We start from the raw sequence: 25112 nt of genomic DNA, 5'->3' as shown, positions 1-25112 counted from the left end.
CCACAGGTATATAGATGTCCCCTCCCTCTTGAATGTATGGCAGACACCGAACCAGTATTATAAAGCAATTACTCTTCCATTAAAAAATTAACAATTTTTTTAAAAATTAAAGTTTTTAAAAGAGGGAATGTCCACCTTTTGGGAGACTTGATCTCCCTCGTTGGCTGTGATGAAGTGAGCAGCTATGTTGCAGAGGCCCACTGAGTAAGGAACTGGGGTCTCAGTCCGACAACCCACAAGGAACTGAATGCTGCCGACAGCCACGTGAGCTTGGAAGCAAGTCCTTCCCCAGGGGAGCCTCCATGTCACTGGCCCCAGTTCATACTCTGACTGCAGCTTTCAAGACTCCAGAAGAGAAGCCTCAGCTAAGCCGTACCCTGACTCTGGCCCATAGAGGCGTTGAGATTATAAATGTGTGTTGTTTGAAGCCACTGAATGTGTGCTTGATAGCAAGCCCCTTGTGGGTGGGGAGGAGGTCCCCTAAAATCAATCTCATTGTCAGTGATTCACTAGAAGGACTCACAGAATTCAGCAAAGCTGCTATACTTGTGATAACAGTTTATTACAATGAAAGGATACAGGTTAACTAGAAAAAGGCACACAAGGAGGGGTTGGGAGACCCCACCCTTCTCTCAGTGGAGTTATAGGGCCATTGCTTAACTCTCCCAGTATGATGTGTGACAACACACATGGAACACTGCCAGCGAGGAAAGCGCATCCAAGACTCGGTGTCCAAGGCCTTGATTGGCCCACGGTAGGCAGAGTCCCCGGTGGCTCAGATGATCAAGAGTCTGCCTGCAATGAGGTAGATCTGGGTTCAATCCCTGGGTCGGGAAGATTCCCTGGGGAAGGAAATGGCAACCCACTCCAGCATTCTTGCCTGGAAAATCCAATGGATGGAAGAGCCTGGCAGGCTACAGTCCATGGGGTCGCAAAGAGTCAGACACGACTGAATCACTTTATTTTGTAGGCAGAATCACCGCTCTTATGGCTGATCTTAGTTTCCAGCTCCTCCAGAGATCACGCTGATACTGTGTAGCCCAAGGGCCTCCGATAAAGACAATCTTATCAGGAAGGATATTCCAAGGGCTTAGATGTTATCTCCTACTCAATGGCCTATCCTTTCTTTCTCGCAGGGTTTGAACCATGCAAGTTAGCCGAATTAAACAGTTATTGTGCATCCCTCAATTTTCAAAGTTCATTCCTTTATTGTTTGCAATTTCTTTATTTTTAAAAAATTATTTTTGGCTGGGTAGGGTCTTGGTTGCTGTGTGCAGGCTTTCTCTAGTTGCGGTGAGCAGGAGTTACTTTTCCTTGGGGTGTGTGGGCTTCTCACAGTGGTGGCTTCTCTTATGGCCAAGCATGGGCTCCACGGCTCCAGCGCTCAGTAGATGTGGTGCACTGGCTTAGTTGCTCTGTGTCGTGTGGGATCTTTTGGGAATCAGGGATTGAACCATGTCCCCTGCATTGGCAGGTGGATTCCTAACCGTCTGGACCACCAGAGGAGTGCTGGAAGACGGATTCTTAAGTTGCCACCCTGCTAAAAGTCAGAGAGACCAGGAAATCGATGTGTTTTAACACCCAGGGAATGTTTACACATTCATTTGCCGTATGGTCAGAGAATTTCCAGGGTATAAGCCATACAGCCAGAAGGCAGGGTGTAGAGGAACAGAGACAGAGATGGGGCACTCAAACAGAGGCTTCGCCTGATCTGCCTTGGAATAGAAGGCAAGTTTTCCCTCCTCAAGGTCCAGCCAGATGCCCACCACACTGGGTCTGTCTGAGCCGAGGACAGTTTCCTTAACCATGCACCACGCAGAGAGCTGGCTGGTCCCTTTCCACTCTACACACCAGGAGTCCGTGGTCCTTCCCAGGATCTGGTCACGCTTCATCCCCCGTGAAGCCACCCCGACTGCCCAGTGGCTACAATGCTGAGTGTCCACTTCCCAGTAATGCTGCCCAGAAGAGAGGGCCTGGGAACATAAAGCCTGGCTGGAGTCAAACCTCTCAGGACTCCAGGCATAGAGCATTAGGAAGTCAGACACAGTCACTGTCCGGCGATCCACGGAGACCTTCAGATTACAGGAGAGGCTCTCAAGGTCAAAGGTTGGACTGATGGCCCCTGGGGGAAAAAACAGAACATGACCAGTCAGCTCTGATGGTTCATGCTACGAGGTCCTCAAATAGCAAAAAGCAGCTGTGTATCTTTGAATGAGATACAGGTTTTCTTATATTAAATGCATTACAGTCGGAACATCAACTTACAGTGGAAACTTGTTATATATACCCCTGATGCTGTTCTAGTAACAATACTCCCCTCTCCCACCTTCATTTCTACTTAGCCTTCTTCCAGGAAGCTGTCTGTGAAGCCCACCCCACAAAAGTCACCTCTTGCTTTTCCCCTAATGCTTTACCTGATCACTAGTGATACTTAACCATTTTCTATCTGTAGTAGAGTGACTGATGATCATGGCTATTTACATCTCTCTGGTTACACTAAGCTTCCTGATTAAGGCTCATGTCTTATTCATTTTGTATATTCCATACTGTTTTCCACTAAGGGCGTAAATAATTGCTAATACACGGCATTCCTACTGAAAGTCATATTTACACACATTTACTCACTTACCCTGATGACAATCCCCCAAGAAAGTAAGTACTACTATCTCCATCTTGCAGATGAGGGAACCGAGGCTCTGAGAGGTTACATGACTTCTCCAAGATCAGACAGCTAGTGAGTGGAGCAGTTGGCTCCAGGATCCGTGCCCTCAAGGATTATTCCAGACTGGGGCCGTGATAGTAGTTTAGCCAGGTTGGGGCATTGGCAGTTGGCTGTAAGTGGTGGCTCTGGCATGGATGCCCAAAGGCTGCCAGGGTTCTGAGAGCTCACGGGTCTGGCTCAGCCTGGAGCCCCTTTTGCCTTTGTCATCAGCTCCCCATGGGGAGGGGCCAGTTGTAGAGGAACTAGCCAAGGGGTCTAACAGCAGAGAGATGGACACAACATGCTCTTAAGCTCCTTGCTCCGCCAAGCCAAACCCAAGTTGTAGGCAGATCATATACTTACATCGAGCAAACGAGGAAGCCTTCTTGGGTGCAAAGCGGCTCTGGTCAGGCAGTGGGCATGAGGAAGAAGATGGAACTTCTGGGAGTTCAACTACGGAATCAAAAATATTAGGAGAGGGAGACAGTCCCATCAAAAAAAAAAAAAAAAAATGCACGTAGAAGATATCCAAACATCGTGATCAACACACACAGCTTGTCTTTCTCATTGTCAGCATTTGATCAGGCAGTATACATCCAGCTTAGGTGTATCTAGTCCCATGTTCTTACTGTGGACTTTTTCCCCTCACTGAGTCCTAAGCTCCTTGCTGGCAGAGATTTTATTCATCTCTGTATTCTAAGCATTTGCCCATTGCCAGGTACATAGGAAGTATTTCATGCATATCTATCAAATAAATTAACTAATATGGTTCCAGGAGATCACAGCACCCTCACCCCCAGAATCTCCATGACCTCAGGTCAATGCTTTAAATCATTATTAAACTGGGAAACATGAATTGATATGAGACTTATCACAACTGCTGATACCTATTTCCTCTCAATATACTGAAGTTTTGTTTTCATTTTATGGAAGTATAGTTGATTTAGTGTTGTGTTAACTTCTACTACACAACAAAGTGATCCATGTATGCATATATATATTCTTGTTTATATTCTTTTCCATTATGATTCATCACTGGCTACTGAATATAGTACCCTGCACTATACACTAGGGCCTTGTTGTTTATCCATCCTGTATATAATAGTTATACCTGCTAATCCCAAGGCTTGTCAGGTAGACAAGCTAAGTTATACCTGCTAATCCCAAGGCTTGCTCAGTGGTAGAGAATCCACCTGCCAATGCAGGAGCCTCAGGAGATGAGGCTTCAATCCCTGGATTAGGAAGATCCCCTGGAGGAGGAAATGGCAACCCCTTCCAGGATTCTTGCCAGGACAATCCCACGGATAGAGGAACCTGGCAGGGTACAACCCACGGGGTTGCAAAGAGCCGGACATGACTGAGTGACTGAGCACGAGCTAACCCCAAACTGTGCTCAATTTTATTATTACCTTAAAGCTACTGTGTGCTTACAATGACCACAGTAAGTGGCAGAAGGGAAAGTAAGGGAAATGCTTGGACATGGACGATGAAGGTGAAATCTTCTCCATTGGTATCCTGAAGCAACAGCAGCATAAACTGAACCTCAGAGTCAGATGATGTAAACTTACGGTGTAGACAGATACAGTACAGCACTGTAAATGTATTTTCTCTTCCTTATGCTTTTCTTAATAACATTTTCTTTTATTCTAACCGACTTTACTGTAAGAATACAGCGTATAATACACAAAACATACGAAGTATGTGTTAATCAACTGTTCATGCTGTACTATGGCTTCCAGTCAACAGTAGGCTACTGGTAGTTAAGTTTTGGGGCAGTGAAAAGTTAGAGTCAGATTTTCGGCTTTATGGGCGTTTGGTGCCCCTAATCCTCATGGGTTCAAGGGGCAACTGCACTCCTCAATAATCAAATTTGTACTACAAATAATCACCCATACTGGGTAAGCCCAAAATGGTCATCAAAATTGTAGTGTGCATTAAAATCCCCTGCAAAGTTAGTACAAATACAAATCTTTGGTACTTAGTCCCAGAGATGCTAGCTCAATAGTTTGGCAATGGGGCCTGGATTCTGAATTTTCATTTTTTAAGGGTAAGAAGATTTTTAATTAATACTATGAAGTGAGCATAATATTGATATCAAAGTCAGAAAAAACACATAAGAAAAAAAAAAACATAGGCTAACAAACTGGAGATTATCTGCATTCTTTCCACTGTTATACAGAGTCCTGGGCCATGCCTTGAGAAACACTGTGCTGTTTAGGCTGCGTGATTTCCATGGCAGCTCATGGTCTATTTACATAGGTCAAAGGAAATCATTGTGAGGAGGCAGCCGAATTGCTTAGCAGCTGTTAAAAGTGCTGACTTGAAGAACAGCTAATCTATTGTCTTAAAAACAATCTTGTGAGAACTTCAGGGAATGATGTTTCAGGAAATATTCAGATCCTGTGTTTGAAAGCTGCCCTGGACAGGCCCAAAGAATCAAAATCAAAACACCCGAAACAGGGACTTCCCTGGAGGTCCACGACAACTGGCAGTCCCATGGTTAAGACTCTGAGTTTCCAGTGCAGGGGTTGCAAGTTCTATCCCAGGTCAGGGAAGCTAAGACTCCATGCGCCTTGACCCCCACCCCGCAAAAAAAAGACTCCTTTTTCCCCTATAGCGGAATGAGCTTAAAAAAAAAAAAAAGCCAAGATAATAAAAATTGTACTCGCTAAGACATACTTGAATTTTCTAAGTTACACTTTTTTAAAAACTATTTTATTTCTGAAGTTGCAGTGAATGGGGGCCACTCTCTCACTGCAGTCTCGGGCTTCTCATCGTGGTGACTTCTGTTGTTGCACAGCATGGGTTCTAGGGCATGCGGGCATCGGTTGTCATGGTTCTTGGGCTCTAGAGCAGAGGCTAAGTCGTTGTATTGCATAGGCTTAGTTGCTTCTCAGCATGTGGGATCTTAGTTCCCTGACCTGGGATTGAACCAGTTTCCCCTGCACTGGCAGGTGGATTCTTACCCACTGCGCCACCAGCAAAGTTCTGTTATAATCTACATTGTTACTACTTAACATGTTAACACATCCACCAGAGATTATAGTTGAATAGAATTTGTCAAGAACTGTATACAAAGTTGCATTCTTCATTAATAAGACATTTACTAGTGAAAAATTAAAAAGCTGCCTATTTCTGAATCTCCTCAAGTAGAATAACACAGGTGTGCAGTGAGCTAGCAAAATCAGGTCTAGGTTCTGGATTTATAGGCCTTAGAAAATGAGTTTCTGTCTATTAAGGGCCTGTGTTACATCACACCTCCTGTCAGGTCCAAAAACACATCCAGCCACAAAAATAGCTCAGCCCACTCCTTCCTCATTCACATCCCAGGGAACACGCAGCTGGGCTCAGAGATCCTGTTCCCTCAAAAGGAAGCCATGGGACACTGGCCCAGCTTCCATAATCAAACCTCCTTTACCAAATAACATCAACTCACCCTGTGTTTGTTCTTCAAGGGCCCCTTTCTGCGTGAAGTTTTCTCGTAATTTTTCTTGGATCTCTTCTAGATCATGGAGAATATCTTTCATTTTTTGCTCAGGTGGACTGGAACTCACTTTGGGAGAAGCCAAGGAAAGGTCTACCCCTTCCAACAAAGTCTATTGATGAATAAGAACAGAATGAAAGAAAGGGAGAGAGAGGGAGGGGGAAAGGAGAGGGAAGGAAGGAAGAAAGAAAATCTTCTAAAGAATGCATCAAATATATTCCAGTCCTGCCAACCATCTATAATTTTCTACTTACCTCCCAACAGGTTTTTCAAAATATAATTAGGCCCTCATGATGCAGGCAACATAATTGTCTTCGCCCAGGGGAAGAGTTATTATGATAAGATGACAGCAGTCGGGGGAAGACTATTTCAGCCTCTGTGGCTTATCTTAGTGACTATCTGTATTATTTATTTTGTAAGGCCCCTATAAGATGGGCCTAAAACTTTAAAACTTTTTGGGGGGTATGAGCTAAGAATTGGAGAAGGCAATGGCACCCCACTCCAGTACTCTTGCCTGGAAACTCCCATGGATGGAGGAGTCTGGTAGGCTGCAGTCCATGGGGTCGCTAAGAGTCGGACACGACTGAGCGACTTCACTTTCACTTTTCACTTTCATGCATTGGAGAAGGCAATGGCAACCCACTCCAGTGTACTTGCCTGGAGAATCCCAGGGATGGGGAAGCCTGGTGGGCTGCGTCTATAGGGTCGCAGAGAGTTGGACACGACTGAAGCGACTTAGCAGCAGCAGCAGCAGCAGGAAGAGGAACGAAAGACAATGAATTATGGTATCAATCACTATCAAGTCACAAGTGGGACAACTGCTGCAAATGAAAGGTACATGGAATCACATACATGAGAGCCTCTAATAAGGGAACTTGACTTGTTCAAGGAAATCAGTGAAGGCTTCTTCAAGGAAGTGATAATCTAGTCGAGGTCTGAAGGATGAGCAGGCATGACCTACATGACAGAGGAAAAGAAGAACCTTCCATCATGGTATGGACCCCGTGATGAGAAGACGTGTGACACTATAGTGGGAACAGAACGGAGTGATTAGGAGGCTTTGGTAGAAATCCAGATCAGAGATGGTCACAGGATTGGATTAGAGATGTTTTTAAGGAGCTCCAGAATAATAAATAGGTTCAAGAGATGTTTAGCCAGGTGATGGAAGAGGGCAACGTGATCAGATTTCTGACTTGGACACTAGGAATGGTTACTAGCAGGGTCAGCTGCTCAGATGGGGTACCCAGAGGAGAGACAGTTCAGGATGGATTAAGTGTGATGTGCCTCTGAGATGCCAAGAGGAAAAGATGAGAAGGAAGATACCAGATCAGAGGAAGGTCCAGGCTGAAGCTACGTTTGTGCACAGGGTGGGTAATGAAAGCCACAGGTGTGGACGGGGCCATCTGAGGGAAAGAGACAGTGACCTACAACTCAGCCCTGAGGAATCCCAGCATTTCACTGCTTAGCAGAGAACAGTAAACCTGCCAAACAGCCGGAAAAGGAGCAGCCAGAGAGACACGGGAAATAACTGGAAGGCTTGTATCTCAGAGCTAAGGGAAAAGGAAGTCTCAAGAATGAAGTTATGAGAAGCAGCAGACTCACTGATACACAGAAAACAAATCTGTGGTTAGCAATAGCTAGCGGGAAGTTGCTGTAGGGAGCTCAGCTGCGTGCTCTCTAATGACCTAAGGGGTGGGATGGGAGGGGGATGGGAGGGAGCCTCAAGAGAGAGGGGGAATATATGTATTCATGTAGCTGATTCACTGTGTTGTACAGCAGAAACACACACAACACTGTAAAGCAACTGTACTCCAATAATAAAATTTTTTAAAAAAGAAAAAAGGGGGAAGAAAAAGATCTTTTATCACTGGTCATGGCAGAACAGGTTTCAAAAACACATTTTCTTTTAAATATATTCAGCTATTACACAGCGTTTTGTAAATATGTATATTAAATATATATAAATATTTTTAAAAAACAAATTAGTGGGGAGAGAGGCAAGAGAGGCAACATGGGGGCAAGGGAGTTAGTGGTAAAAACTACTGGGTGTGAGACAGGCTACCAGGATGTGTTGTACAACACTGGGAACATAGCCGATATTTTGTAACAACTGTAAACAAAGTGTAACTTTTAAAAATTATACAGAATTTTTTAAAAATTAAAAAAAAAAAGAATGATGCTGTGGTCGACTATGTCATAGGCGGCTGAAAGGCCAAGGAGAATAAAAGCTAGAAGGTCTGCAGAATTTGCATAGAGGTCACTGGTGATCTTCAGGGAGTAAGCTGGTTACGTGGAGTGATAAGGATGGATGCCTTCACACCTCACCTCAAACATTCCAAACTCCCAATTATCTGTGTTGGGTAGTGAAGAGCAAGGTGAAAGATTCGGATTTAGCGCATCCTTCAAGGGCAAACATATTCATCTAGATTCCCAGCGGTTCTAGGGAGTCGTCCCTAGCCCCACCCTCTGGCGCATCCTTTCTTCTCCCAGATGAGCCTACCATAGCCAAAATGCTCACTTCTTTATCTGGTTCAGATTCTGGGACGTGTCTCGGACTCTGAAAGTTCCTGACAATATCTATAAGCCGTTCCACCAGCTTTGCCAGCTCCCGGTCAACTTCTGTGATGCTCTTCGGTGCCTCCACCTTTAAAAGAGCAAAGCAGAACACAAAGCTGGACCCGGGAACCAGCTCTAGACAGAGGGAGCCGTAAACACTGGATAAAGGAAGCGGGCAAGGAAGTGACAAAAATGTCTAGAGGAAAAGGAGGTAAAGTCCTCGGACTTTCCGCATTCCCACGTCCCCCTGCTGATTGTCTAGTAGCCGTAATAGGGAAGCAGAGTTCATCCATCAGATGGGGCCAGGGGAGTAGGGGGGTGGGAGTGAGGCATGAAGGGAAGCCTGGGGTCATTTTGAACTGGGGAAGTCAGAGAGGAAGCAGGGTGGGAGCCTGGAGATCTGGTGCAGGTGGCAGCTGTTAAGTCGAGTGGAAGGCATTTGGCTCAGGCTTCAGCTCCACTCTCACCTCTGACTCATCCTGTGTCCTTACCACTCCTTTCAAAAATTAAAGCGACCACCCCTAGTTCCCTTTAATAGTGAAAAGCACCTACTATGAAAGGATCGTGGAGATTCTAGATTGCTGTACAGATGCAAGCTCTTTTTGTTTATTGGCGTCCTTCACATTTAAAGAAACATTCAGATGAGAATGCTAAAACAGCTCCACTTCCAGAGCTTCATCTGCGCAGCTGCCTGGCTGAGAGTGGGAGGAAGTTTGGCCACCAACATATTCTGGCAACAACCTCAAGACCTGGTGACCATCATCACAGGCAGGCGGGGCCCAGAAATCTGAATTACCTCCCAAAGGGGTCCTACATAGAATCATGGAAATACAAGATTTTCATCATTCTACTCTAGATAAACCAGAGTTTTTAATAACTTTGGGGGGACAGCTCTCACTTTTTAAATTATGCTGGAACCTCAAAAACTGGAACTAATTTTTCATCTCTAAGAAGCACTTATGTCCCTCAAAATAGCATGTGTTTCAGAAGCCATATGCAGACTAATTTGCAGAGGAAGGTGGCTGACCACTGGTAACATTGTTTGCTCTTGTATGTCCAGGTCTCACTGCTAAACATTCTGGCAGCTGGAATTCTGGAGTGGAGCCCTTATCTAGACACCTGAGCAAATTAAAAACTTTTATAAATAAGTGTTGGTGCTTTTTCTATCTATAAAACTGCACACTTATTGTGATGAATTTAGAAAATGCAAAGAACTGAAAGAAGAAACATTTTAAATCATCCAATATCCTACCATCCATAGACAATTGTAATCTGAAAGCCAATGCAAAGTATATTCAGTCACTATACTAACAAATAGTTTTAAGGACCTGAGAGATAATGCTGTATTTATTCATCTGTGGCCACAGTGCTCGGCTTGTAGGGTCTCAGTTCCCTGACCAAGTATAGAACCTGGGCCACGGCAGTGAAAGCGCTGAATCCTAACCACTAGACTACCAGGGAACTTCCAATGCTGGTTTATAACCAAAAAGAAGAAAACAGCTTTAATTATAAGGGGGAAAAAAAAGTAAGCAACCAATATGTCCATTAAAAGGTGGATAGACAAACTGTGGGACATGTATGCAATGGAATATGATTTGGCAATAAAAAGAAATGAGCAGTCAAGCCACAAACCTTAATTATGTTTAGTGATAGAAACTAGTCTGAGAAAGCTAGATACTGTATGATTCCAATGGTATGACATTCTGGAAAATCCAAAGAGATAGCAAAAAAATCAGTTGTTGCCAGGGGTTGACGGGGGGATGAGGGGATACACGAAGGTGGGGCTCAGGGGGTTTTCAAGGCAGTACAACTATAACTGCAGATACCTGACTTCCTGCATTTGTCAAAATCCGTAGAATGGTACAACACGGAGTGAACTTCAACTATGGATTTTAGTAAATGACAATGTATCAATATTGGTTCACAGGACTCCCCTGGTGATCCAGTGGTTAAGAATCCGCCTGCCAATGCAGGGGATTGACCCCTGGTCCAGGAAGATTCCACATGCCACGGGGCAAGTAAGCCTGTGCACGACAGCCACTGAGCCCCCGTGCCCTAGAGCCCCTGCTCTACAACGAGAAGCCACCGCAACGAGAAGCCCAAGCACTGAAACTAGAGCGTAGCCTCCACTCAACACAACTAGAGAAAGCCCATAGGCAGCAATGAAGACCCAGTGCAGCCAAAAAAATAAATAAAAATTTAAATACAGGTTCATAAATTGTAACAAAGGAACCAAACTAATGCAAGAGAGTAATAATAAGGGAAACTGTGAGGGGAATAAGGGAACTTTGTGCACTATCTGCTCAATTTTCTATAAATCTAGAACTGCTCTAAAAAGTAAAGTCTATTAATTATTTTTGGGAAAAAAAAAAAAACAGGAGTAGATAGCTCCAAGCTTTCTGACCCTCCATCACTCCCTAGCCTGCCCCAACACATCACACACAGAAACATCACAAATCAAGCAGCAGCTGTCAGAACCAACTTTTTGAGGCAGAACTCTGCAATCACTGACTCAAAAAAACACAGCCCGGCAGTAGGAAGCTTTGTGACATTCTGACCTGCACTCACCTCCTTCCCTTCCTGGCTCAGCGACAGCACTGAACATCTCCAGCATGAAACTCTGGCCCCGGTTCCCAAAGGCACAGAAGAGATCTTATTCCCAAACCATGGCACATGTCTGTTCTAACCAGGCTCGGGGCTGTCTGAAGGAATGACACAGGGTGCTCGTTCATCTTTGTTTCACCTAACTTGGAGCTCAGCCCAGAGAGGTGGTGGGCATTGCTCAGAAATGCTGCAAGAGGAGTCAAACTTGCAGGTGTCCGGGGCAAAAGATCGTGGTGTAAACTGACAATATCCTAAGTCCCAGTGGCTAACAGACGAGGAGCAAATAGACCTAAGTCCCTGGAGCAAAAGTTGAGGAGAGCTAGAAACCTTCTACTTTGTTAATGGGAATGCAAAATATTGTTGTTGTGTGGAATGCAGTTTGGCTGTTTCTCAGTTAGCTAAACACAGACCTGTCATGTGACCCAACAATTCTGCTCCTACCGGAAAGAACTGAAAATAGGAACTTGGTATCTGTACACCAATGTTCACGGCAATGTTACTTATGATAACCAAAAGGTGGAAACAATCCAAATGTCCATCAATGTTTGAATGGATTAAAAAAAAAAAGTGGTATAACCACACAAGGGAATTATCATTCAGCCACAAAAAAGGGAATGAAGTTCAGACTTCCCTGCTGGCCTAGTGGATACAAATCCGCCTGCCAATTTAGGGAACATGGGTTCGATCCCTGGTCTGGGAAGATTCCCCCTACCTCAAAGCAACTAAGCTCCTGCCCAACAGCTTCTGAGCCTGCGCTCTAGAGCCTGAGAGCCGCACCTACTGAAGCCTGCATGCCCTAGAGCCAGTGCTCAGCAACAAGAAAATCCACCGCAATGAGAAGCCTTCACACCGCAATTAGACAGTAGCCCCCACTCACAACTAGAAAGCCTGAGAATAGCAATGAAGATCCAATGCAACAGAAAATAAACAAATGAATGAATGGTTTAAAAAAAAAAAGGAATGAATTTCAGATATATGCTTCAACACAAATGAATCTTGAAAATGGTATAGCAATTGAAAGAAGGCGAGGCTAGACACAAAGCGGCAAATACTACAGGATTCCACTTACATGAAATACATAGAGTAGGCCAAGTCACAGAGACAGAAAGTAGATGAGACGCCACACGGGCTGGAGGGAAGGGAGAAGTCATTGCTTCATGGGTACAGAGTTACTCTTGGTGGTGATGAAGAAGTTGTGGAACTAGAATAGTGTTGATCATTGCACAGCAATGTAAATATAATGCCACTGAACTGTACATTTAAAAATGGTTAAATGGCAAATTTTGTTATATAACAAACATATTTTAGCACAATTAAAAATCGTCAGAGAGACAGGCTGCAGAAAGACGGGAAATAAGTGTAAATAGTCCAGGGTACATAGCACTTAAGTTGATAGGATTTCAGATTTGGATTTTTTCTCCTGCTTCTTCATATTTCTCTGAACTTTCCAAAGAACGGGTTCTATGTACAGCCTGAGAAAACTAAAGTGAAAGTAGAAACAATCAGGAAGAAAGGAAGCGCCCTGTCGGTACCGGGGTGCAGGCGGCGCGGATGAGCGGAGGGCAGAGGGCAACCGCTGGTCCCGCCTCCCTACCCGCAGCTGCGCCGTGGGGCGCCCGGGTCGGGACGCTGGGCGAGGTGCGGGAGTCGGCTCCGGGCCGGGGCTCAGGGGCTCCAGCTCTCGCGCCGCCAGCCTGTACTTGTCGGCCAGATCCTCCAGCATTGTGTTCTTCCGCAGCTGCGGCGGCCCGGGGGCGCCCTCGCGGCAGGTGGGGCAGAACCGGCCGCGCCTCGCGGTCCACAGGTCATGCAGACAGTCGCGGCAGAAGGTGTGGCCGCAGGGCAGCGTGGCGGGCCAGGCCAGCAGATCGTGACAGATGATGCAGCCCAGGTCGTCCTCCGCCAGCCACACGGGAATGGCCCGGCCCGCGTCCCGGCCCGCCATGGTCCCCAGGCCGCCCCCGCCCGCAAGCGCGGGCGCGGAAGTCGGGGCCACGTGAGGACCGCCAGCTTCAGGTTACGTCTTCGCAGGCTCCTCCCTCGGTCTCTGCCTGTCCGCTCCTCCTTCGCTGCCGCTCAGGTCCCCCCTTGTTTCCTTTTTCCAGTCCTACTGCGAGCTCACTGGAAATCAGCTCGCCCCAAGCCGCTAGAAACACGCCGATGCCATAAACAGAAAGGAATTTGAGTCCGGCTATAGTGACCCAAAGCCTGTTATACAGAGTGAAGTAAGTCAGAAAGAGAAAAACAAATATTGTATATTAACACACACACCAGCCAATCCTAAAGGAAATCAACCCTGAATGTTCATTGGAAGGACTGAAGCTGAAGCTCCAATACTTTGGCCACCCGATGCGAAGAGCTGACTCATTGGAAAAGACCCTGATGCTTGGAAAGAGTAAAAGCAGGAGGAGAAGGGGACGACAGAGGGTGAGATGGTTGGATGGCATCATGGACTCAACGGACATGAGTTTGAGCAAACTCGGGGAGATGGTGAAGGACCAGGAAGCCTGGCCTGCTGCAGTCCATGGGGCTGCTAAGAGTTGGACACAACTGAGCAACTGAACAACAAACAACAACAACAACAACACACACACATATATATAGAATAAAAAAAAAGAAAATAGTACCGTTGAACCTATTTTCAGGGCGGGAATAGAGACACAGGCATAAAGAACGGACTTGAGGGGAACAGCGAGGGGAGAAAGCGGGGAAATGGAGAGAGTAGCGTTGACATATATACATTCATGCGAGTGCTCAGTGACTTGAGTCATGTCCGACTGTTTGTGACTCCATGAACTGTAGGCCGTCAGGCTCCTCTGTCCATGGGATTTTTTTAGGCAAAGATACTAGAGTGGATACACATGTCCTCCAGGGGATCTTCCCCACCCAGGGATGGAACCTGCTGTCTCCTGCATTGCAGGCGGATTCTTTACCGCTGATCCACCAGGGAAGTCCCGTATATACACTGCTATGTGTGAAGTAGATAGCTAGTGGGAAGCTGCTGCATAGCAAAGGGAGCTTGGCTCAGTGCTCTGTGATGTGAGGGAGGCTCAAGAGGGAGGGGAATATATGTATACTTTAAAGCTGATTCTTGTTTTATAGCAGAAACCAACACAATATTGCAAAGCAACTATCCTCCAATTAAAAAAGAGAGAACTGATGAGGTGGATGAAACTGGAGCCTATTATACAGAGTGAAGTAAGCCAGAAAGAAAAACACCGATACAGTATACTAACGCATATATATGGAATTTAGAAAGATGGTAACAATAACCCTGTGTACGAGACAGCAAAAGAGACACTGATGTATAGAACAGTCGTATGGACTCTGTGAGAGAGGGAGAGGGTGGGAAGATTTGGGAGAATGGCATTGAAACATGTAAAATATCATGTATGAAACGAGTTGCCAGTCCAGGTTCGATGCACCATACTGGATGCTTGGGGCTGGTGCACTGGGACGACCCAGAGGGATGGAATGGGGAGGGAGGTGGGAGGAGGGTTCAGGATGGGGAACACATGTATACCTGTGGCGGATTCCTTTTGATATTTGGCAAAACTAATACAATTATGTAAAGTTTAAAAATAAAATAAAATAAAAAAAATAATAAAAATAAAAAAGAGAGAAAAGCCAGCTCATTAAAACTATAAAATTTTTTAAAAAGAAATGTGCTGATATTCCCAAATTTTCTTTAGCTTTGTGTTCCCCTGCTGCTGCTGCTAAGTCACTTCAGTAGTGTCGACTCTGGGCGACCCCATAGACGGCAGTCCACCAGGCTCCCCCGTCCCTGGGATTCTCCAGGCAAGAACACTGGAGTGGGTTGCCATTTCCTTCTTCAATGCATGAAAGTGAAAAGGGAAAGTGAAGTCGCTCAGTCTTGTCCAACTCTTAGCGACCCCATGGACTGCAGCCTACCAGGCTCCTCCGTCCATGGGATTTTCCAGGCAAGAGTACTGGAGTCGGGTGCCATCACCTTCTCTGTTAAGTTCCCCAATCCCATTAAATTGCGACCTAGACAACTCTCTGGTGAAGAAAAAGGAGAGGATCCAAGAACTGTTTTCTGAGATGCGCCCACTAGGTGTCATTCAGCTACTCCATCAAGCAGTGAGGGATTGGAGAGTACTGGGTGCAGGTAGCTGGCAAGCGCTTTAAAGTCTGGTTTCTTTGTCTAGGATGGAAACCCGGCATGGGTAGTTTTTAAAACCTGACCCAGATGATTCTGGGGCTTCTCAGGTGGCACTAGTGGTAAAGAATCCACCTGCCAATGCAGGAGATGAAAGAGACACCGGTTTGATCCTGTATTCTTGCCTGGAAAACTCCATGGGACAGAGGAACCTGGTGGACTACAGGCCGTGGGGCTGCAAAGAGTCAGACACAACTAAGCGCACACACACACATATGACTCTAATGTGTAGCCAAAGTTAAGTCACCCTTAGACTTTTTAAATTGTTATTACAATGCAGAATTGTGCCACTGTTTCCTTACTGCTCCCTGCTGGCTGAAAGTGCATTGCCTGCTAGACTTCAGGATGAAAATAACTAAAGTCCGTTTTCTTGAGGGAGTACACCTGGCCCTGGTGGGGCTTTCTCTCTTCCTCCTCTCTTATTCTAGTCCTATGTGCATGACAAACACATAACATGTAAGAGATGGAAGAGCAAAGTCCCCAAGAGGCAAATGAACTTACAGGCTTATGTAGCAATACCTGAATGGCAGAGACCAGGACCCTTATCTCTGTTATCTGTTGAAATGAGCTAAAAGTGTCTTATATTTTATTTCACCCCATATTGCCTGGGGTCAAAATACAGGTACCGGATAATATAAATTTGTGGCTACTTCCAATACTGGAAATGACAAGAAATACTCTTTAGTGCTGCTCATCAAAGTCTGCACTATCTATATGTGAAAAAAATAGCATAGTGATCCACCACCAGACATTATTTTTAATAACCTCTCAGCTGACAACTTGATTAGATTTTCCTTTACTTTTTTTGTTGAAAGCAAAGAATTTGAAACCCCCTGTGTTGCAAAAGTTATTGGAATTAACCACTTTCTCATTTGCTGGGAGGTAGGCTAAAAAGACTTTGAAAAATGTGTGAAAGTCACTCAGTTGTGTCCAGCTCTTTGCAACCCCATGGACAGTAGCCCACCAAGCTCCTCTGTCCACGGAATTCTCCAGGCAAGAATACCGGAGTGGGTTGCCATTCCCTTCTTCAGGGGATCTTTCTGACCCAGGGATTGAACCCAGATCAGACACTATCAGATCAGACACTATCAATTATACCAGTTACTCTAGAGGCACTTTGTTTAACCTAATATACCCAGAAAGGCCTAGGTGAATTAGAATATTGTTCATTTATATAGACCTTTGTTAATCTAATTTTTTGGAAAGATACTTGTATCTTAAATGCTTGAAATATATTTCCTCGAAAGTTTGGAGCTGCAAAATTAGCTCATTCAGTACAGGTAAAATATATACCACACAATCTAATTGGCTGTGCCAGTTCTCATAGTTAAACCAGTTGGTCAAATCAAACTCATCTTCTATCAGCGAGTCTGACATCGTTGTTAAATTTAAGTGGATATGTTAATATACATCCCTGTGATGCTGAGCTCTAATGCTAAGTCAGATGGGAAAAGACAAGGGTCTTGAGTTTGTATGCAACTGCCATTATTATATTCTGTCAAGGCTCCTTTCTTTGTTTTGTTCTCACTTCAGGGACAAAGCATATTTTGTCAGGGGAAACGTCAGTAAACTGCTAACCTAAAATAATAAAACAGCCAGTTATTTTACCAGCAAAAGGGGTAGCAAAAGGAGCAGCAAAGAATTGTAATTCAGGACAGGGAACTCAAAGGACAGGAAACTTTTTTATTATAGAGGAGGGGAAGTTGGGATAGACGTCTAGAAACAAAGGTCCATTGGAGAAGTTTGAAGTTCAGTGGCTTTTTATTGGCTGAACTGTTGCCAGGCAACGGGGAAACTCTTTCTGCCCCCTGCTGGCAGAAATAAAGCAGTGTCATTCCCTGCTGGCGATGCAAGGTACATCTCTTCCTATAGAGAAGTGAAGTCGCTCAGTCGTGTCCGACTCTTCTACCCCATGGAGTGCAGCCTGCCAGGCTCCTCCGTCCATGGGATTTTCCAGGCAAGAATACTGGAGTGGGTTGCCATTTCCTTCTCAAGGAGATCTTCCCCACCCAAGGATCGAACCCAGGTCTCCTGCATTGTAGACAGACGCTTTACCGTCTGAGCCACCAAGGAAGTCACATCTCTTCCTCTAGGGATTTGTATTGACGTGGAGTTGTATGTAACTGATAGAGGTTCCCACTTCTGGCCTCCTGACTCCAGGTTAGTTTTCCCTTAATTAATTTTCACCAAACATACATCACCCATATTTCCACTCTGTATGAATGCAAAACACCCAAATATAAGCCAAACACCCTATTTTTAATGCCAAACTTTGTCACCAACAAAAATCTGCAATAAATGAAGGAAATCACAAACCATGACCTTGATGCCTTGATTTAAAAAAAAAACTTCACTGGCACTGCTAGAAGAATGAAAAGCTACGGACTGGAGGAGAATATTTGCAAATCCTATATCTGTCAAAGGACTTGAATCCAGAACCCAGAAAAAATTTTTCAAAACAATAAGAAAACAAACCATTTAATATCACATTTGCATTGACAAAACTGTTTCATCTTCTGGGGATCATTGCTTTTAAAGAAAAGCGTATTAGTTTGAAAACTGTGCCTCTCCAAGTTGAATAAATTTGCAAACTCTAGAGTAAACTAGTATTATTTTAAAGGGAGACTACATAAATTTAAGAGCAAGTTCAGTATCAATAAAGTGTCCTGCAAATCCCTCTTACAGCTTTTTTTGGACAATTTACCTTACTACCAGTTATAATTAAAGTGTTCTGTATATTGATTCATGTTAGAAGAGTGTATAAAATTGTTATTACTACCAACAAGGACCTACTGAAGAGCACATGAAACTCGGCTGGATGTTATGGGGCAGCCTGGATGTGAGGGGAGTTTGGGGGAAATTGGAAACATATATATGTGTAGCTGAGGCCCTTTGCTGTTCACCTGAAACGATCACAACATTGTTAATTGGCTATACCCCAATACAAAATAGAAAGTGTTTTTAAAATTGTTATTACTGATTTGTATTATTAAATGTTTTTGTCTCAACATAAATTCTTGTAACTGCTTAGCTAAGGCACATATTAATCTTTTCTTAGAGCTTCAAAATTAGCTCATTCATATGCAGTGTGACATCAGTGAGAAAACATAATCACACTGCCTTAGGCCTTTGATTGTTGACTATTTTGCAAGCACTCCTTTAGTTTCAAGAAAATCTTGAGTTGAAATGAATAGTACATTAAATAATTGTAAAACTTGTTCAAAACTCAAATAAAAAAATATGAGCTCACTGAATTGTCTTCCATATCTTTCAACAGTTCTATAAATTGGCAGTGCTTCATAGAATTTCATGTACATGCTGAGCAATTTTAACAATTGTATCCATGACAGTTTTCATAGTCTGTTTCAGAAAACTGAACATAAATATTTTTACTTTGTGTCATACAATGGAACAAAGTCATGAGAATCATCAGACCCTTATTTTAAAATTTCAGTATTTAAATTTTTGACCTAACACAGCTAAAGGAACCATCTGTCACAGTAAAGATTGGGTTTTCCATATCTACCTGAAATTCTTTTCTCACAGATGTAAAAGATTCAAAAATATCTACAACATGAGTTTGACTTTTTAGGCAGTGGATTGACATTTCCTCATAAATGTAAAAGTCCTTTGAAACAAAACTTACCCATATTATTCATTGTTAGTCTAGTACCACATAACTCACTTAAAACTAAAACAACAACAAAAAAGTCTGCCATTTTTTCAAAATTTGAATCAGTTTATTTCTGACATTATTAAAAAAACTCATATTCTACAGGTAATCATTTGGCAGCTTAATTTTTGTAAAATTTAGTTCGTACTTTTTTCCATATCATTAAATTTTTTTCCACAACTAAAATAATAGATATCTTATGCACTGCAGGGCTTCCCTGGTGGCTCAGAGGATAAAGTGTCTGCCTACAATACAGGAGACCAGGGTTCGATCCCTGGGTTGGGGAGATTCTCCTGGATGGCTAAATTAAAATATGTCTTACCAAAGCTACTAAGATGTGTCTGAAGTAATGATGTTTTACACTGCTCCAGTTTCTTATTTTAAATTTAAATTACTTAAGTTTAGGAACTTTCCTGGTAGTCCAGTGGTTAAGATTCCATGGTCCCACTGCAGGGGGCATGGGCTCGATTCTTGATTGGGGAACTAAGATCCTTCATACCAGGGGGCATGGCAAAAAATAAATTTTTTTAAATTATAAAATTAGATAAAATGAAGTAAAATTAAAAATTCATTTCCTCAGTTATGTTAATCACATTTCAATGCTCAATGAAAACATGTGGCTATTGTCACCATATTGGGCAGTACAAGCTGTAGGTCATTGATTCTTTTTTTTCCAGTTTAAGTGTAGTTAATTTACAATACTGTGTTAATTTCTGCTGGATAGCAAAGTGACTCAGTCACATATGCATTCTTTTTTATATTCTTTTCCATTATGGAAAAGAATCTTTTCCCAGGATATTGAATATAGCTCCCTGTGCTACACAGTAGGATCTGTTGTCCCTGTGTGTGCTCATTCACTCAGTCATTTCTGGCTCTTTGTGACCCCATGGACTGTAGCCTGCCAGGATCCTCTGTCCACGAAATGTTCCAAGCAAGCATCCTGGAGTGGGTTGCCGTGCCCTCCCTCTAGGAAATCTTCCTGACCCAGGGACTGAACCTGCATCTCTTTCGTCTCCTGCATTGGCAGGCGGATTCTTTACCTCTGCGCCACCTGGGAAGGCCAAATACGAGCTGTCTGTGTAGGTCACTGATTCTTACGTGTCTCCCTTTAATTAATGCTTTAGCTGCATCATTTCAATTTTGAAACTTTTATTATCATTCCGTTATAAATCTTTCTAATTTCCCATGTGATTTCTTTTTCTGATCCATGATTATATTGATGTGTCTATTTTTCCCTTAAATTTTGCCCGTTTTTGCTGCATGTACTTTGGGGCTATATTTTTAGGCACATGCCACATCTATGATCCATTATGTCTTTTAATGAATTACACCTTTTATAGTTATGAGACATTACTCCTTATTTCTGGTGTTACTCCTTATCTTGAAAAAAGTACTTTATCTGATCTCAGTATAGCATCTCCAGCCATTTTATTGTTACTGTCTGCATGGTGTATATTTTTCCATACTTGTTACTTCAACTTATCTATGTCTTAAAATGTCTTTTTACGGGGGAGGAGTCAGACCTTGTGGCATGCAGGATCTTCTCCTGACCAGGGATTGAACCTGTGCCCCTCTGTGCAGAGGGGCAGAGTCCTAAGCACTGGGCCACCAAGGATGTCCCCTAAAATGTCTTTTTAACAGTATGCAATTGGGTCATGATTCCTCATCTTCTCTGACAATCGTGTACTTTAATGTAAATGTTTAATCCACTAATATTGAATGCATTAATTATTGATATGACCAGGTCTCCATTTTGCCCTTTATTTTCAGTTTGTCCCATCTATTCTTTATTCATTTTGTCCTTCCTGTCCTGCCTTCTTCTGGGTTAATCAAATGCTTTTAAAAATTCTGTTTTAGTTTCCTTGTTACCTTTTTAGCTATACCTCTTTGCACTACATGTTAGAGATTCATTAAGAATTACAGTAGACATCCCTGAGTTTTCACAATCTACTTAGACTTCATTTTGTATCACTTCATGTAAAATATAAAAAGCTTGAAGTGTATAGTTCCATTTACTTCCCCTCCAGGCCTCCATGAGGTAGTTGTCATATACATTATACCTCTACAGATGCTATAAACCATAACACATGTAATTCTTGCTTTAAATAGGCAGCCTTTTATTTACTTATATCTTTACCATTTCTATTACGCTTTACAGATCAGATCAGAGTTTCTGTTTGGTATCATTTCCTTCTACCTCAAAGAACTTTCTTTAGTATTTCTTATACTGTAATTCTGTCAGAAATCTGTACTTATCTTTATGGGAAATGTTTTTTGTTTGCCTTTACAAAAAAAAATCTACCTTTATGCATTTTTTATTGTGATAAAATATAATCAACAGGAAGTTTACCATTTTACTCATTTTTAGGTGTTCAGTGATATTTTGCCTTATTTTCTAAAGATTTTTTGGTTTGTTGTCTATATAGAATTCCAGATATATATATCTGGAATTCTCCAGGCAAGAATACGGAGTGGGTAGCCATTCCTTTCTCCAGGGAATCTTCTTGACCCAGGGATCGAATCCAGGACTCCTACATTGCAGGCAGATTCTTTGCCATCTGAGCCCCTAGTGAAGCCCCAATATCTATCTACGTATCCTTTATTCTTGAAAGATGTTTTCTCTAGTGTTCTAATTTGATTTTTTCTCTTAGAAATTAATTTATTTTTTAATCTTATTTTTCATTTTTTAAATTTATTTATACTTTAAGGATAATTGCTTTCAGTATTGTGTTTCTGCCAAACATCAACATGAATCACCATAGGTACACATATGTCCCCTCCCTGACTTTTTTTCTTTTAGAGCTTTAAAGATTTATTTTCACTGTCTTCTGGCCTCCTTTGTTTCTGATAAGAAACAGTATTTCCTTGTATGTAATGTATCATTTTTCACTGGCTGCTTTCAAAATCTTTATCTTTGGTTTTCAGCAGATTGGCAGTAATGTACCTGAGTGTGACTTTCTTTGTATTTATTCTACTTAAAGTTTGCCAAGCTTCTTCTCTTTAATAAAGTGTTCTCTTTCTTTTTTTAAAGAAAATTAATTTATTTATTTTAATTGGAGGCTAATTACTTTACAATATTGTGGTGGTTTTTGCCATACATCGACATGAATCAGCCATGGGTGTACATGTGTCCCACCATCTTGAATAAAGTGTTCTTTTTTAAATATTTATTTACTTGGCTACATCAGGTCTTAGTTGTGGCAAGTGGGCTTAGCTGCCCCGTGGCATCTGGAATCTTCCCAGACCAGAGATAGAACCATGGCCTCTGCACTGGCAGGCGATTCTTAACCACTGGACCATCAAGGAAGTCTCCATCTCTTATATCTGTTCTCGGCCCCTCTGAGGGGCTCCTAAGAATCCCAAATTGCTCCTTCAAGTAGTTTTGTTATTGCCTGTTTCCTTCTCTTTCTTCTTCTCTGGACCACAAGTTCCTTTATTGATTCTCTCATTTTCAGAACTTAGCAGAGTACAGCCAACAGAGTGTAACAGTGTGGTTTAAAAAAAAAAAAAAGGCAGGCAAGTAACATGACCCTTAACATACATACAGCCCAGCAGGTGTTGAAACAGACATTTTCAAGGTGCTTTAGGAGACAGAAGAGGAAGCAAGCATGTCTTCATCTGGGCAGTCAGGAAGCCTCAGGAAAGACAGCTTGATGATGTTACTTGTCCTCTGATCAAAGGAAAATCCCACGAAAAAGCAGAGACTCTCTTAAAGACCCTCCCAACCCTGTGGGTCTCCACTGAAATGAAAACAACATCTTCATTGTTTTGAATGAAGATAATGAATCATAGAGCCTAGACCTGGATGATCTATTTCTCTAACATTGCAGCCACCCGCGATTTCTTTCCGTTCCTCTTGCCCATCTGGGAGCCTCTGAACATTTTCCTCCCTTACCCTACAGTGTTTTTCTGGCCCTCTTCCCTTTGACTAACCTCTGAACAGTTTAAGATTTCGACTTAGACGTCACTTTCTGGAAAAGAAGGAGGCTCCCTCCTCCCGCTCAGGGTGAACCCTATTGCCACACACCTTGCAGCAGCCCGCACATCCCCTTTCTGAACACTTGCCTCATTGTCTTGCCCTTGTTAGGCCTGCTGTCTGGCGGGCTGAAATCTGTGACAGCGGGGACCACGTCATCTGGTTCCTGCCCGTGCAGAGCCTGGCACCTGGGAGGTGCTCAGAAATAGCTGTTGCTTCCATTGAATTTCAGCAGTTGCTTCAACTTCCTCATTTGAAAGGGAAAAACCAAGGCACAGAAGTGGGGAAGTGAGTTTTCCAACAGTCTCATTAGCGGCCAGTATTTTTGCCTGGAAAATCCCATGAATGGAGGAGCCTGGCGGGATACAGTCCACGGGGTTGCAAAGAGTCAGACACGAATGAGCGACTGAGCGACTGAACACTCACATGTGAGTTAGTGGCAGGGCCAGACATGGCATTCAGGCTGGATAGCTCTCTCCCTGGGGTCCAGGGGAGTTGTCATCTTGTCTTCCTTCTTTCCTTCCAGAGTGCGTGGATGGGAACATTGTGCTTTGGGGGGAGGGGGGTTGTTTGTTCTTTTGTATTAGCTACACTTTTATATCTTCTAAGATGTGCACAAAGGTAAAACTCTCCCAGGAACATTTTCGATTCATGGGGAAAACCCACTACTATTGAAGAGTGAAAAGTGGATGCTTTTAAAGTAATTTCCCCCTAACTTTTAAATTCGAAAACTTTCAAGCCTATAGGAAATTTGCATGAATTGGACAATAAGCATCCAGCTATACTTCATCTAGATGAAGTTGCTAACATTTTGCACAGTGGTCCGCTTTCTCTCTCTCCCCCTGAGTGAGTGTGTACACAGACTTTCTTTTTCATAAATACACACACACTATATCTATGTATATACTCTCTATGTACAGATATATTTATATTTTGCTGACATGTATGTCAAATGTATGTCATACATATGACATACATATGACATGTATGACATACATATGACATATGTAGACATACTATATTTTATCCCTGACTGCTTCAGAATCCCTCAGAACAAGAGCGTCCTCCTACACAAATACAGCACAAATCACAATGTTACAATACTACTAGCTAATATACATCCATATTGGAACTTCCCCAGTTATCTGGATTACATGTCAAAAACTGTTTAAAATCCAAGATCTAATCAAGAATCATGAATTGCATTTTGTGGCTATGTCTATGTCTCTTTAGTCTTGTCTAATCTAGAACAGTTTTCGGACTACTTGATCTTTCACGATACTGGCAGTCTTGAAGTGTCTACCAGTCGTTTTGCAGAATTCCTCTAATGTGGACTTGTCTGATTGTTTCCTCATGGTTGGATTCAGCTTAAACTTCTTGTTGTTATCTGTTTCTTCATCTTGGCTGATGCCACGGGTGCCTTCCCATTGCAGTGCCTTCATTTCCGGTGTCCTGAGCCCCTAGGACATTTACGAGCTCCCCAGACCCCTAGGGCAGCGAGGAGGCCCAGGGAGCCGGCAGGTAAAGGCCAAAGCTTTGGTCTTGGCAAAGTTCACTGCCCATGACAGCTGCCGACTTCGGGGGGGCACTCCTGCGGGGCCCCCAAGGCTGAAGTGGTAACCTCTCCTTTCCACCAGGCGCGCTGCGTGGCCAGTGGGTCACCTGTGGCTGCAGTCACTCTCTGTTGACACAGCTACAAAGGGAACAAAAAGAGGGTATGGCTGTGCCAGCGTAGTCCCACCGGAGGGAAGGGACAGCGAGAGGAGAGGGGAGCAATGACAGAGGGAAACAGAATAAAAAAACAGACCAAAAAGTGGTAGATGAAGGGACACAGACACAGCAGAGGAGAGAAAAGCGGAAACAGAGCAGCAGAGACTCAGAAGCACAGGCCCCCGGGAGGAAAAGACACTAATGTTCTTCATTAACAACTTCCCAGCC

At 43.3% G+C, this 25112-nt stretch overlaps 2 protein-coding genes across 3 annotated transcripts in view; both read right to left on the bottom strand.

The window, feature by feature from the left end:
* Nucleotides 1-167: 167 nt before the first annotated feature.
* Nucleotides 168-13316, bottom strand: RNF135 (ring finger protein 135). Its single transcript, XM_055577211.1, has 5 exons — nt 12940-13316; nt 8704-8829; nt 6138-6297; nt 3065-3154; nt 168-2122 (listed from the first exon to the last, which is right to left on the bottom strand). Exons 1-5 carry the CDS (start codon nt 13288-13290, stop codon nt 1593-1595), a joined length of 1257 nt encoding a protein of 418 aa, XP_055433186.1. The 5' UTR covers nt 13291-13316; the 3' UTR covers nt 168-1592.
* Nucleotides 13317-18958: 5642 nt separating this feature from the next.
* Nucleotides 18959-25112, bottom strand: part of ADAP2 (ArfGAP with dual PH domains 2) — a 31679-nt gene continuing 25525 nt past the window's right edge. For both annotated transcript variants that reach the window (XM_055577209.1, XM_055577210.1), the window contains exon 11: nt 18959-24867. In XM_055577209.1, the coding sequence (XP_055433184.1) occupies nt 24833-24867 (35 nt within the window). In that variant the 3' untranslated portion in view covers nt 18959-24832. The remainder of the gene's footprint in view (nt 24868-25112) is intronic.

The sequence above is a fragment of the Bubalus kerabau genome, chromosome 4 (assembly GCF_029407905.1).
Source record: "Bubalus kerabau isolate K-KA32 ecotype Philippines breed swamp buffalo chromosome 4, PCC_UOA_SB_1v2, whole genome shotgun sequence".
In the NCBI taxonomy this organism is placed as follows: domain Eukaryota; kingdom Metazoa; phylum Chordata; class Mammalia; order Artiodactyla; family Bovidae; genus Bubalus; species Bubalus kerabau.
This window is presented reverse-complemented; position numbering and strand designations above follow the sequence as displayed.